The sequence below is a fragment of the Sitodiplosis mosellana genome, unplaced genomic scaffold (genome assembly GCF_009176505.1).
Source record: "Sitodiplosis mosellana isolate CC-2019 unplaced genomic scaffold, AAFC_SMos_1.0 Smas_scaffold_52, whole genome shotgun sequence".
Taxonomy (NCBI): Eukaryota; Metazoa; Arthropoda; class Insecta; order Diptera; family Cecidomyiidae; genus Sitodiplosis; species Sitodiplosis mosellana.
Genome location: NW_022595294.1, coordinates 347,664 through 361,493, shown reverse-complemented (window position 1 = coordinate 361,493; position 13,830 = coordinate 347,664). Strand labels below are relative to the sequence as shown.

Below are 13,830 nucleotides of genomic sequence, written 5' to 3'. Positions count from 1 at the left end.
GAATTTCAACAAAAATTCCATTATTTTCATTCCAGATCCGAAGATCAAAATGATCATCATGTTAAGGTTGAGCTGAATTTGAATGTGCCAAAGTCAAATCTGCTAACATTTGCCATATTCTCACGAGATTATGACAAGGATATAATCACAAACAAACAGATCTAGAAAGGATGTCATCATAATCACGTTGTGTGTTTTGTCAAGCATTATCTGGATGAGGCACATCCATTGCGTCAATCATTGATAGAACTATGTTGATATCATTTTGTTTTATGAAAAAAAAAACATTGGGAATAAAATAATCGATTCACTTTAGCGGTTTTCGATTTTATTATCTTTTCAAGACAAACAAACGATTCTCAGTTTCAAACTTTGAATAAGTTATCCGGCACATTTACTTTGCTACAGCCCATCCTTATCAATTTTTGTACGCGCAAATCGATATGTCGCCATAAATTGTATTCTTCATTCGTTGGATTTGCACCGACTGCAATATCTCCCGTATCCATGATTACGACATAGGATAAATTTCGGAGTGGATGTCGACTGATTCTTGGGAAGTTAGTTAAACTGCCTGTTCGTGAAACTGGATTTCTGTTGAATGGATGCATATTAAAAATATTGTTCTATTGAAAAGAATTTTTAGGGAATTAGATTTTGTTTCTTCGTCAAAATCGATTCGAGTTTACAAAATGTGAAAACATCTTACCCAGTGGACGCATACGATACCAAAATATCAATCATTTCCTCGCTCGTTTTATACGCATTCATGTATGCCATATTGGTGCTTTTGTATTTGTCAACGGCTGCATAAAGAGAGGCAGAAGATTTGCAACTGAAATAGAATATATTGATCAGATGGAATGCAATGTAAGCGAAATTCAAGAATGGTCACGTTTTGCAGACTCCAATTCATTTTATGGAAATTGAGACGAAACTTTCGACTTTTTCTACAAATTCATTTGACACGGTGAATAATTATTACTACTGATAAACTGATTTCATAACTGAGGTGGATGAAACATAACTGAGGTGGATGAAACTTGAAGCAAAAAAGAGACAAATAAAGTTGCGAACAAAAATGACATAACTCCGTAGAAAAATTCATTTTTCTCGCTATTTATTTCCAGTAGCGAAAAAAATGCAAAAAAAAAACGAGAAAAAAAAACAAAATTACTAAAGTAAGTGGCACAAATCTTCTGTGTGTCCAGGACCAGGCAGTGCTGCTATGTGTGGATCTGATGCACCGAATATATTCAGTGGTGTCTTTTGATTATTGCTGGGAATTAAAAATGAAATTATATTCCGTATCTTAGTAGCTCTGGGAGAAAAACTCACATTTGTAATCTTTGTGGACATTTTGCCCTTTTGGCACGAATATTGACATCTCTTTGTATCGGATAAATGTAAGTGTAGTAACTCAACATTCGAACATATTGCATAATTGTTGATGCATTGATTGTGTTGTTTCCGAAGTAAAATTGGCGCATTTGAGCGAGGATTGGTTTCGCCGCCTGAATTATGATCGAAATAGAGATAAATTAAATTTGGCTTTGAAAAATAGAGAAAGAAAAAGAATCCAAAGCGAACAAAATAGTAAGAACTCACTTCTTTACACTTCACTTGATCGAAATTGTGAAACGGTAGACGAAAATAGAAGTTTCGATTCAAGTCCTCAATTAATGTTGGATCATCAATTCCGGCTTTGATGTATGGAATCATTTCCTAAAATATGCGATTTCATTTTCGATCATTCTTCCAAATGTCGGACATAATCCGAAAAAATCAAACCAATTACCATTGACACATAAGTGTAAATAGTCGACGGAATATCATCACATTTCGAAGACATCGAATGGTAAATATCCAACGGGTCTTTTGTTAAGAAAGGTTTCCGTGCGTCAATATCTGGAAAAAATCGATTTTTTCATTATTATTGCCAGAAAAATTCATTCTTTGCCGAAGGATCTTCGTATTGTCAAGAAATTTCAATGAAATTATTTAACTAAAGATAAATTTAAACAAAAATCAAATGCTTCAAAAATATTTTCAAACAATCGGTATCAATAAAACCGTTAAAATTTAAAAAAAAAAGTCAAACAAACTTTCAATGGCTGCCGACCAAGTGGGAAATCGATCAATGCTTGTTCCGTTGATGTAAGTAAGTTGAAGCCAAACTGAAGTTGGGATCGTTTTTATTGCTTCAATTAATTGTTCATCTGTGGTAACATTTATGCCTAATGTTTGAGCAGCCGTTCGTAATTGTGGTCTTAAATCATTAGTTTCCATTTGAGCGTTTAAACTTATTGCCGAGCCACTCATTGCATAAGCTCGATTGAAGAGTTTTCGCGATTTTTTATTCAGAATATGAAAACCAACAGATGCTGCGCCTGAAAATGTTCAAATGATAATTTCAAATTGTGCCAGAAAAGTATCGAAATATGTTCATTTTTTATGTGATCCAACATCTTACCAGCACTTTGACCAGAAAGCAAAATGCGGTTTGGATCGCCACCAAAGGCTGAAATGTGTTCCTTAACCCATTGCATAGCCAATTGTTGATCTTTTAGTCCCATATTTCCTGAGTATTCAGGCAGGGCCAACGGAAGGAATCCAAACACGCCAACGCGATAGTTCATCGACACAAAAATTACACATCGATTCAGAATTAATTCCGGTCCTCTCTTATTGCTTCCGCCTGAAAACCATGATTATTCGAGAGACTTATTGAACAAAAATCAATTTTTTTAGAGTGTACCTCTGGTGAAGGCACCGCCGAAAATATAAACTATAATTGGGATATTGGTCGTATTGCAATTGCACACCGAAGCACTTGGTACAAAAACATTGAGAAATAAGCAATCTTCCGATTGAGGAGATTTCGAACCACCGTCAGATGTTTGAATACAAACCGAACCGTAGTCAGAAGCATTTAGTGTGCCTTCCCATGGTCCAGTCGCAACGGGAGCCTAATTTTGAATTGAAAAGAAAAAAATATAAAGACGAAATCATTTTAATTGAAATTTTTTTTTTAATCACATGTTATGCATACCTTAAATCTTAAATCGCCAGTCGGTGATTGAGCAAATGGAATGCCACGATAACCACAAAATGAATTTCCACCCCAAATCGTGCTCAATTGAACACCGCCAATTTGGCCTAGTTTCGTTTTTACCACTTTACATCCAAATTCTACGTTAGAACACACTCTTTCACCACTTCCGATGCCCAAAATAATGAATAATAAGTATAGAAAGAATTCAAAAGAATTTTTCAACACGACCATAGCTCAAAACGTTTTTAATTTGTCGGAATCGATTTATTTTCTAATTAAATTTCGAACCAACGTTCAATTGAACGATTTGTGGACAAGTGAAAAATAGTTGGATGAAAACGACTTTTTATGGGCTCAACCACAGAGCTGGAAAAAACACTCTGTGTGTGCGCGCACGTAACTAAGAACGCACAAACAGTAGATGTGCAGCGCACACAGTGCTTGTATTTTTGGTGTGCGTGCACATTTACATAGATTTCGGTTCTACTGTCAAATTTTGTCGAAATCTATGTAAATGTGCACGCACACCAAAAATACAAGCACTGTGTGCGCCGCACATCTACTGTGTGTGCGTTCTTAGTTACGTGCGCGCACACACAGAGTGTTTTTTCCAGCTCTGCCCAACCAAGTCGTACCCACTCAAGTGCCAACGCTACGTCTTTTAAAAGATGTGGTTTACGTATTCATGCCTTTCTCACGTCTTCTATATATAATTACCACACGAAAGACGTACGTTTTCTGTGCAGTGATAAATGGTATAGCTGAAATTACCCTCACGCCATTCCCTCGCGTATTCTGTATACCATTGCACAGAAGACGCACGTCTTTCAGACAGGAAATTATATAAAAGTTGTGAGAAAGGCGTGAACACGTGAACCACGTTTTTTAAAAGATGTAGCGTTCGCACTTGGGCATTGATTTAATTCATGTGTAATATATACGTGGTCGGCCAAATTAATTTGTTTCAAATTATCAGGTAAACAAATAATGTTTTCGGCAATGTAACAACAATTAAAACACTATTAGTACCTACGTCTGGTCTTTATTGAACCAATCCGTAATAGAAATTTTGAAGGCATATCCAATATATCCGCTGTGAGCTCACACGTACTATGTTCACTCTGAAACAATTTGAATATGAGTGAAAGATGTTACTTTCGTGTATTCAACAAAACCAAAACTTTTTTCTGTTTGCATCGCAAACGAACGAAGATTTGGTTTCCATACTTTTAAGCCTATCCAAAAGCTTAATTGGTATTTAATGGTTATGTCTGGAGCTAAATAGCCACCAAAAGTAAACATTGTTATTTGTTATTTCTGGTTAGTTCCAACGCAGATCTCAAACTTTCAACACACCATCGATGTGCATCGAATGTTGAATAAAATATAAATAGTAATTGGAAAAATTGTTCAAAATAAAAATGCGGAACGTTTTATCAGTTTCATTTGCATTTGCATTTCTGTGTTCAACACTTCAGTCTACAAACCTATCTAAAAATCGTCACGATGAAGCTTACTCCCGTGTGGCTAAAAATCTAACAAGAGTTCTCAGTGAGTTCTATCAATATAAACACGATACATACATTATATATGCTCCCTTCATAGTTGAGCCAGAAGAAAACTTGTTCAGGGACGTTTTTTTACAAAATATTAAGAGATATTCCTCCAGGATTTAATTATAATGATTTATGTTGCTCTTATGTTATTAGATGTGAGCTTGAACAAAGATTTAGACTGAATCGCACGAACGATATTAACCATATATTTCAATCGTTTATGTGAAGCTGCGAGTGTGAACGGGAATTTTATGAATGTTTACATAATAATAGTGACGAATGGCGACTAACATACCCACAATTTAGTGAAATGCTAGGATTGGTGTCTACTGTGAATTCGAAAAAATGCTATTCAGTGAATCATCATCCGATTGTGAAGTGCAAAAAATTCCAATACTTTTTTGAGCCAACGGCAAGATTCGACGAAATTCCAAAAGAAGGCGGAACAGACAGCATTCGATGCCTGGAGTATGAATTGGAAGAAAGCAATCCGAAAATATATCAAGACACATTTGACGTACCATTTCAATTCCAACACCTCAATCCGGACATATTAAGAGATATTAGTCGAATAAGAATAGATTTAATTATGCAATCCGCTTCACCATAAATGAAACTATGCAAATAAAATTCTTAGTTAAAATGAACATAAATAAAGTTTTGTGATTTTTGTATTGAAAATTTCGTAGTTTTTCTGAAATGTGATAGAGTTTTCAATGGAAAATGTGAGGTCATCAATTTAGGTAGAACTATCGAAAGAAAACGTGGAAATAAGCATTGGAGAGTGGAAATGTGAGTTAAGTATTCAAATTAATGGGAATGCACTGAAGTGTTCTGGTATTCGAAGACATTGGGTGTACTCCGTACCTTCGCAAAAATAAATATTTTTGGTATATTTTCCACATTAAAAATACAAAATTGATAAATAATTCGAGATCTTTGTTAATGGAAAAATGCGGTTAAAGTCGGAAAATTTAAAAGTACATGACTCGAAAGTAATAAAACTTCAGTAAAATCATACTTGGCTTTCACATAACAAAGCCACAAAATTTCATTAAAATCCCAATAATCCCTTTGCATAATGGAGCAAATGGGGTAAATTATACATGCGTAAGAGTGTTTTCTTGCTCCGTTCTGCTCTGAACGTAATCATATCAAACACAAAACTCGTTTTAAAAATAGTTTTCATGAAAAATGTTCGATCGGCTTTGATTGATGATTCTAATGCGAAAATATATAAACAGTGTACAAAACACGAACCAAGTCAGTTTGCTTCTACATCAGGCACAGCACACATTCAATAACTGTTCATTTTCTTGTAAAACTACGGGTTTTCATTCCTGATTCGCAAATTATTTGACACGGCAACAGTTTTGTTCAGTGCGTTTTCATTAATTTCTCTCTACGATGAAATTGATTCTCGGATTGTTTATTGTCATTGTGTGTTTGAGCGCAGGTTCGTACCAGTTCAATTATTTCGTGTGCTTTATTTAATAAGTTTTAATCCATTTTTGTCTATCGAACAATAAGCTCAAACGGAAACCGTGGACACGGAACCACAGGGAGATGCGAGAATGGGAGCAAAACATGGGCGATATTTCGTTGTTAATTCTTCGGGTCAAGTATTGCAACGAGTTTTCGTCAAACACCATACGGTTAAAAATCATGACCCAAACTCCGGCATCACAACGTATACGAATTTGGAAAACAATCAATTATCACACCCGACGCCGTTCATTTATTACAACGGGGCATTCAGTCCTTTCGATCATTGGTACTTGGAAGTGACTACGCAAAACGGGCAAATCTACAAAACGAAAACGAATTTTTACTGCAACGTTAGCATCATGGACAATGGCGACGTTTATATCACGATCGATCAAAATCTAAAACTGAAATTCACATTTTCCTCTTCCTCGTCGTGCACGGAAGAACTTTTAATTCAAAATTAATGAACGAATTCGAATTCGTTAAATATAAACGATCGTTTATATTGTGTCAAAACATTGACAATTTCTGAATTGTCTCACTGTTTATGCAAAAAAATACTAACAATAGAACCTCATTTATAATAAAACTTTGTTTGCACAGTTATTATATAGTGAAGATTTGAGTTTGTTTTTAATAAGCATTTACAGATTTTGATATTTATTCGAAATGATAAATTTTCTTGATTCAACGACATCGCATATTGTAGTTCTATGGACGTCGCTGATTTGATTGGGTACATGATTTTGTTACCCAATACGGAATTCCATTTCCATACCGAGAACGTGCTTAGAATTCATTCCAACTAAATCCTTTTTACGGGCAAACAAGAGCAATATTCACAATGGCATTTTGGAGAATGAACCAATCCGTACATTACGTGAAAATTGCTAGGGGAATTTAACTCTTACGAGTTCAGCATGTTTTCTGCCAGTTTGCTTGATTCGCGGAAGTTCGACGCGTTCGTTGTACGTACTGACGCGCACGGTCACAAGTTTACACAAGTTTGTTTATGGTTTTGCGCGTTTTTCAAGTTGTTATTTGACAACCAAAACGCGTTTCAAACTAAAAATTGCTTGTTTACGTGTATAAAGATTTTTCACATCCTTTCCAAAAGTTCAAAGATTTATATAATTATAAAATGGACAAAGGAAATATTTTTAAAGAGCTGGAGAAAGTGTTGGAAAAGTTAATCCAGATATAATAAATGGAACGACTGATGTGTGCGCGTCGTCCAGCTTCAAGTTTGCACACGAACTCGCGCGCGTTCGCGCATGTTGTTTTAATACGGAACTTGTCAACTGAGTGGAATCATGCAAGTTCTCTGGTGAATGTAACAATTTCGTGCGCGTTTATATCATTTTTTTACAAGTTTTCACGTAGTTAAATCCCCCTAGGAAAATTGAGACTCATGAGATGATTTTGGAAAACACTCTAATAAATAACCTTGATCAAATTTGTTGATATAAAACAACGGCAGTTTCTTCATTTTGATTAGCGGCCAATGAAAATTCAATTGTGTCGGTTCGATTTCAAGCAAAAAGAAAATATTTTAGAAATAAAAGCGAGTTCAAATTGCTGTCTATTCAAATACGTATTTGTTTTTTTTATCGAATGCTTTTCATTCAATGTCAAAAGCACTTAGATGGTCTCAATTGCAAAATAAGACGTATAAAAACAGGGACTGTTTTCTAGAGGAGGATCCAAATTGAGAATAACCATTAATATATTTCGACGTCTGTTCAGTTTTTTGAATCAATAATGAGTGAACGAATGAAGAGTGAATTGGTTTTGTCGATTGAAATAAACAAAATTGAACGCGAATTCGGTAGAAATCGAATGAACATAGAATCTTATAAATTACATAGACCTTCACAAGTCTCATATGTTAACGGCGGTATTCCAAGTACACTGACCAAATATACCCATTTTCCATTCAAAATGAATCATTTCATATTTTGAAATATATCTTTGTTAGATAAACAGTGTTTACATTTTTCATTTAACCCAAACACATATCTAGGCTATATAGTCTATCCCATTTTATCGCAGCAGAATATAAGACAAAACCACTTGTTTAATTGAAAATTTCGCCATTTATTGATGAACATGGATGAAAATTATCAAACATTGATCTAGAATTTGAATTTATCGACTCGTTTTGAAAGCTCATATGACCTTAATATGCCGACATCAGCCGAACTGAATGAAGATCAATGTCTACATATGCCGAAACCATACGTTCGCTGTATTGTATAATACCGCTAATATTTTTGGCATTCAATTCACTTGAGTTCGTAAAAGCGTGCTCAATTGAAAAACTATTTAAAAAAAAATTTAAAATTTCCTTTCGTCTAAGATTTCGTTGGTTCCGTTCAAACTCCATATCTGCTTTGGTTGCCAATTTCGGCGGCTGTTTCTTTGACCACTTTGTACAGGGAATATTGGACGTTCCACAAGTAGTAATTAAACGCTGAAACAATTGAAAATGTATGAATTCTTGAATGTATTTTGCTCTAGAAATGAATAATGCTCTCATCTAAGAAATTATTATAGGAAGTATACGTTGCCGAGTGCCATAGGAAATACAATGGACGGATAAAGTGTCACCCAATTTATGCATACACTTCCATGTTAAAAACGGGCAATACTTTATCCTACAACTCAGTTGTCATGACTGTACGATGTTTACCTCCTAAACAATAGACGCAATTCGACGCCGTCAAGCATATGAATGCTCTGTAATTATCCTCCTTTTCGATGTGTGTTTTTGTGACGAAGTAGTAAGTTACGAAGGAAATTGGCATGAGGAAGAGTACAGGCACCGAAACGAATGTCACAATAATCATTGGCAGCATTGAATGCGGTCGTTCCTGGATTATCGGACAAAATTCAGATTAGAAAACCTTTGACAAAAGGAACATTAGAAAAAGAGAAATTCGAAAAAGAAAGAAACAGAACTGCGGATTGAAGAGACTCTTTCAAAAGAGAAAAGACAGTTGTATGATCTTCTTTCTCAAGAAGGCTCAAATCGTTTGTACTCACATTAAAAATTCCATACAGAAAGGCCGAACTGACGATCAAACCAAAATCTACAAAGAAACAAATGGTTTGCGTGAGATTTCTTTTGAATTGAATTGTTTTCTTGGAATAAACTACAGAAAAAATATTTTTGAGAAAATATTTGAAATGAAACAAACTTCCGCTTTAAGCGTTGAGCTTCATGAAGCGGATTTTAGTTTCAACTTGTAGTTTATTATATGCTAAACCATAAATTATATCAAATAACAATTGTTTTTGTAGGCGCAGCGAACGTTGTGACGAACAAAAATGTACTCACAGCACAGCATCAAAGCCCACATTGGTTCTGGAAATCCGATAATAATGTACGAAGCACTTGACAAGACACCCAAAACGCCCATAATTATTCCAGACGTTCGCAAATCAATGCACCAAAAGCAATGATCTACCGTCGAAAATCGCATTTTCTTCACTTCAGACTAATGAAAATGACGGAAAATTAGTCGTTCAATTGAACAAATATACCTTAGCCAAAGGACCTTAGATATATACCTAAAGATGTCACCAAAACTCACCAGAATTTCACTTGAATATTCACCAGAAATTTCTAATTTTTCATTGATTTTTCTTTTCAATAAATTTTCAAATTTATTGTTTTTTTTTTCTTCAATTCAAATCGAAAGAAATTCGCAAAAAACCTTCATTCACTGTGTCAAATGATGATGACTCAGCAAAGTGTCCACACTTAATGACCGAAAATACGTTGATGGAAGCGTTAGAAATTACCAGTTAATGCGAATAAGATGGTGAATGGACGAGAACCAAAAGTAAACGAACGTCTTCCATTGAATGGCTTTTGTGAATGTGGAGTGGTGTGATAGACGTTTTTCATGCGAATACACAAGCACCATGTCATTCAACTGATGAATAACGTACTGTTTTCTTGTGACAAAAATTTCCTTCATTCCACTGATGAACCGTTAAGCAGTTCAACTTGAACAGTCATTGGCCAACGCACACAAATTGTCCATTGAAACACTATCACAAGGCAATGTTGAAAGTCATTTTCAAAATTGCCATTTTCACAAAGCATTCATATTACAGAGGAGGCAAATGTATACATAGCATCTAATTACACTGACTATACGGATATATTTCATATAATTTATGGCTTGTGGTGGATTGGTTTTTGCGCTTTTAAGTGAAAATCGATAATTTATGAATTGTTGAACTCTTTTTTCACAATTCAAATGAAAACACAACACCAGCTAAGAGGTTAAGAGCAATTAAGCAAGCTTTTCCACAATGACATTTTTTTTTCATTTTTCATCATAATTTTAACCATCATTTGAAATAAAACACCAGGCTTCATCATTTCTTTTCGCTTTATTCGCCACAAAATACTGAAACACAACACATTTTACATGAGCAAGAAAAACACGATCGTCCACACAATTTTAGATATGGAAGAAGTATGATGCATGTGATTTGGTCCCTCTCTGTATTAAGCGTAATTTATTATGAGCCATATGTTGAGCGTGATGAGCTTTTTTCGTCCGACGTTTGAGAACCAATTTTTATTTGACGGTGATGAGACTTTCACGAGTTGATTTTAAACGTCGCCACCATTTTTATGGACATGTACGTGTACGTTTGGCCCTCGTGGTGCTCCAGCTTTTATGGATTTGTACAGGGAATAATGCACTAGCCACAGGTAGGTTGAGAGAACTAGATTTGAAAAGTAAATACAACGATTTTAGAGGTTTTAAATTGAAATTTTTTAATTAGTTCAATCTGAACCGTTTCAAATGATGAACCAATTAGGAATTCAATCAAAGAAAACTGAACATTTTTGTTTATAAATTTCTAGTTGGTTTTTAAAATCATCGAAATTTAGGAAAATGAAAAAACAATTAAATACCTCCAATACAATACAAAATCAACGATAGAGCGGTGCACAAATAAGCCAATTTGTTGTTTGCCTGTTTATCCTCTGTCACTTCGCTGTGGTAGTAAGCTATGAAGAAGAATGGTGAGAGAAACATCAAAATGATTGCGAAGAACGTCAGAATTATGCTGGGCAGCATTAGCCTTGGATTTTCTTTCAGAATGCCAAAGACGAACCAGGAATTCACCAGGAGACCGATTACTGCAAAAATTTGAAAAAATATTTCAATGTATTTGAATGAATGAGAAAATTTCAAATTGGTTTTTAAAGAATTTTTCACTTTCATTTATAACATTTATTCATGATAATTGATAAACAAAAGTAACAGCAACAACAATTGTCAACGGCAATATTTAAGGCTGAACAAACAAACTCATTTTTTAAATGCATTTTCAGCTTCTTTTGCCTCATTCAACGGATAACTTCTTCCAAAGCACCGAATAAATTCCCAAGATATCACATCATAGCTCATTATACCATTACGTGCGTGCTTGTGCATTGCTTACGCGCGACATCGTGTCGCCTTTGGTTCCACACAATTATTCTGGAGTGAGTTTGAAATGTTGACTCACCATTCAATACCATTGCATAGCCACTTAAAACGCCAATCATGTTTGCCAAAACACCAAACGCACCAATCAACAGTCCAGCTGCTCTTAAACTAAGGCAACAGCAACAATTGGTTACAGTTGGAATCTTCATTTCTATTTTTATTTCGAAGATCTGAAACTTTCGAAGCAACTTCAAATGTTATGGAACAAGACAATTTTGATTTGGTTTTCAATTATGTCTTTTTTCTTTTATTCTATCAATTTTTTTTCGCTTTTTTGGTTCTTTTTCATCTTTTTTCTCTCTTTTTTCTCAATTTTCTCTTTTTTTCCTTTTTCACATTCTTTTTTTTCTATTTTATATCCTTTTTGTCTCTGTTTTCTCTATTTTCCGTAATTTATCCCTCTATTGAATAGAGAAATTCAATATTTCTGAAATCTTCATTTCGTTGAAACTTCGCTTTAATTTTTAAGAAATAACTGATTTGAACTGTTGCAAAAACTAAATCTTAAACGTGAGCATTGAACAAGAAACGCTTGACATTTAATTAACTGTTTTTCACAATTGCCACTCCAAGTTACAATAAAAGTGTTTTTGCGAAGCCACCAGTTGATTCAACAGCAGCTGAGAGTGATTTCACAACTACGCAGCGCGTGAGTGTCGTTACGACTGGTGAATGAACAATGGAAAACTCTCAGGCGCCAATCGTATGGAAAAAAGCCCATAAGATTCTGCCTCTAGACAAATTATCTCAATAAAACAATCAAGTCACTTCGTCACTCCTTCAATGTAATCAAGTCACTTTGAATTATTTATTTTTTTTGTTTTTCACACAAAAATCGATGGTTTGGTTTTGGAAAAAGTTGAAATTTTTTAATTGATTTCATCGAATAACAAAAAATATTGTGAAGAATAGAACATCAGTTCAACGAATTCAAAATAACATAGACAATGAAAAGTCACACGAAAAATGTCTCTGATAAATAAAAAGAGTCTCAGCTTCAATGTGCTCAACCAACAAAGCTGAACACTTTTCGGTAAATGCTACGAATTATGAATCGAAAAGATGCTCGAAAATGAAACTCCACAAGTGGCAGCGGCGAATGCTCGAGGTTAAATGGATAATATTGGCATCAAGTTTGCATGTAAGTGTAAGTGGACTCAGTGTGCTTTTTGGATGCTTTCACTGGATCGCCCTCGACAGTTGTACATAAAACAATTTCGCTTGAACATTTTGAATACATAACAAAGTACAACAGCCTTTTTCTTGATGTCAAACGCAACGAAGCATTTGGCACTCATCCATCCAATTGCTCACTCAGTGGGTGAGTCATCTACTCATGCACACATAAATCTAATTTTCCTATAAATCGTAAAACAAATATTTTCCAACGACCAAATATGTATCGACAATGTCAGACTACGACAATTTGTTTTAATAGGCAGACGAGATGTCGTCGCAGTAAACAGCGACGCCAATGAGGCGATTCATAGCTTCAATACATGAATATTAGGCCCCATTACAACTTCTTTCGAAGAAAAACTTCAAATAAAATTCATTTTGAAATAAAATCTTTTTTTTTTTAACATTCAGCTTTATATTTATTGTCTAAATGCCACATGGCTTTAAATTCATATCAATTTTTGCCAACAACTTCAATAATTAATGCTCTAAAATCATATATAAAAAAAAGTATAATTATTTATCTGCTGTAATCTGAATAGAAAATTTTATATTCTAAGCATATTTTTGTACTCTTTAGTCACTAAGGGCGTTCATGTTATAAACATTTGCCGTAAATAAATAAATAAAATTAAAAAAAATAAATATATTCACTTTTCACTAAAACCTTTTTATTTTTTTTCAGTTTTTCAAAAGAAAAAAATAAAAAAAATTCAAAGAACTAAATTCCAAATGTCTTTTTCTCATCTGTATACGTATGTTTAGTGAACATTGCTTACATAGTTACTGAAAATAAACAAAGTACAGATAAATCCCGTGTATCATCTCCACTTGCATTGTTTTTTTTTACATTGAAAGTAGTATAAAATCGCCGATTCGGGAACATAGGAAAATACATTGGGCCGATTCGAGAACATATACCGTTGTATGTAAAAAAAAGTGTTCTCGAAGCGGCACCGTGTAATTTTGCTATGTTCTCGAACCGGCCCAATGTATTTAGATATGTTCTTGAATCGGCGGTAATGTATTT

At 34.4% G+C, this 13,830-nt stretch overlaps 4 protein-coding genes across 4 annotated transcripts in view; 2 read left to right on the top strand and 2 right to left on the bottom strand.

The window, feature by feature from the left end:
* LOC129570286 (vanin-like protein 1) overlaps positions 1–315 on the top strand; it is a 15,526-nt gene extending 15,211 nt beyond the window's left edge. The window contains exon 6 of the mRNA XM_055449835.1: positions 36–315. Within this exon, the coding sequence (XP_055305810.1) occupies positions 36–165 (130 nt within the window). The 3' untranslated portion in view covers positions 166–315. The remainder of the gene's footprint in view (positions 1–35) is intronic.
* Positions 316–321: 6 nt separating this feature from the next.
* LOC129570284 (carboxylic ester hydrolase-like) lies at positions 322–3,450 on the bottom strand. The gene is made up of 10 exons (XM_055449832.1): positions 3,053–3,450; positions 2,759–2,969; positions 2,474–2,698; positions 2,106–2,390; positions 1,799–1,908; positions 1,609–1,725; positions 1,339–1,514; positions 1,178–1,279; positions 710–835; positions 322–594 (listed from the first exon to the last, which is right to left on the bottom strand). The coding sequence occupies exons 1-10, from the start codon at positions 3,284–3,286 to the stop codon at positions 366–368; spliced, it is 1,815 nt and encodes a 604-aa protein (XP_055305807.1). The 5' UTR covers positions 3,287–3,450; the 3' UTR covers positions 322–365.
* Positions 3,451–5,868: 2,418 nt separating this feature from the next.
* Positions 5,869–6,592, top strand: LOC129570283 (uncharacterized). Its single transcript, XM_055449831.1, has 2 exons — positions 5,869–6,067; positions 6,142–6,592. The coding sequence occupies exons 1-2, from the start codon at positions 6,019–6,021 to the stop codon at positions 6,561–6,563; spliced, it is 471 nt and encodes a 156-aa protein (XP_055305806.1). The 5' UTR covers positions 5,869–6,018; the 3' UTR covers positions 6,564–6,592.
* A 3,903-nt stretch (positions 6,593–10,495) lies between these two features.
* LOC129570310 (uncharacterized) lies at positions 10,496–12,866 on the bottom strand. The gene is made up of 3 exons (XM_055449866.1): positions 11,641–12,866; positions 11,042–11,269; positions 10,496–10,848 (listed from the first exon to the last, which is right to left on the bottom strand). The coding sequence occupies exons 1-3, from the start codon at positions 11,768–11,770 to the stop codon at positions 10,733–10,735; spliced, it is 474 nt and encodes a 157-aa protein (XP_055305841.1). The 5' UTR covers positions 11,771–12,866; the 3' UTR covers positions 10,496–10,732.
* Between the last annotated feature and the right edge of the window lie 964 nt (positions 12,867–13,830).

Coding starts and splice junctions, on each gene's coding strand:
- LOC129570284 (XM_055449832.1), bottom strand. CDS start 3,286: ATGGTCGTGTTGAAAAATTCTTTTGAATTCTTTCTATACTTATTATTC. Junction 2,970..3,052: donor CTGGCGATTTAAGATTTAAG/GTATGCATAACA, acceptor ATTCAAAATTAG/GCTCCCGTTGCGACTGGACC. Junction 595..709: donor GTATCGTATGCGTCCACTGG/GTAAGATGTTTT, acceptor TCCATTCAACAG/AAATCCAGTTTCACGAACAG.
- LOC129570283 (XM_055449831.1), top strand. CDS start 6,019: ATGAAATTGATTCTCGGATTGTTTATTGTCATTGTGTGTTTGAGCGCA. Junction 6,068..6,141: donor CATTGTGTGTTTGAGCGCAG/GTTCGTACCAGT, acceptor TCGAACAATAAG/CTCAAACGGAAACCGTGGAC.
- LOC129570310 (XM_055449866.1), bottom strand. CDS start 11,770: ATGAAGATTCCAACTGTAACCAATTGTTGCTGTTGCCTTAGTTTAAGA. Junction 11,270..11,640: donor CTATGCAATGGTATTGAATG/GTGAGTCAACAT, acceptor AAATTTTTGCAG/TAATCGGTCTCCTGGTGAAT. Junction 10,849..11,041: donor GATTTTGTATTGTATTGGAG/GTATTTAATTGT, acceptor TTTCAAATCTAG/TTCTCTCAACCTACCTGTGG.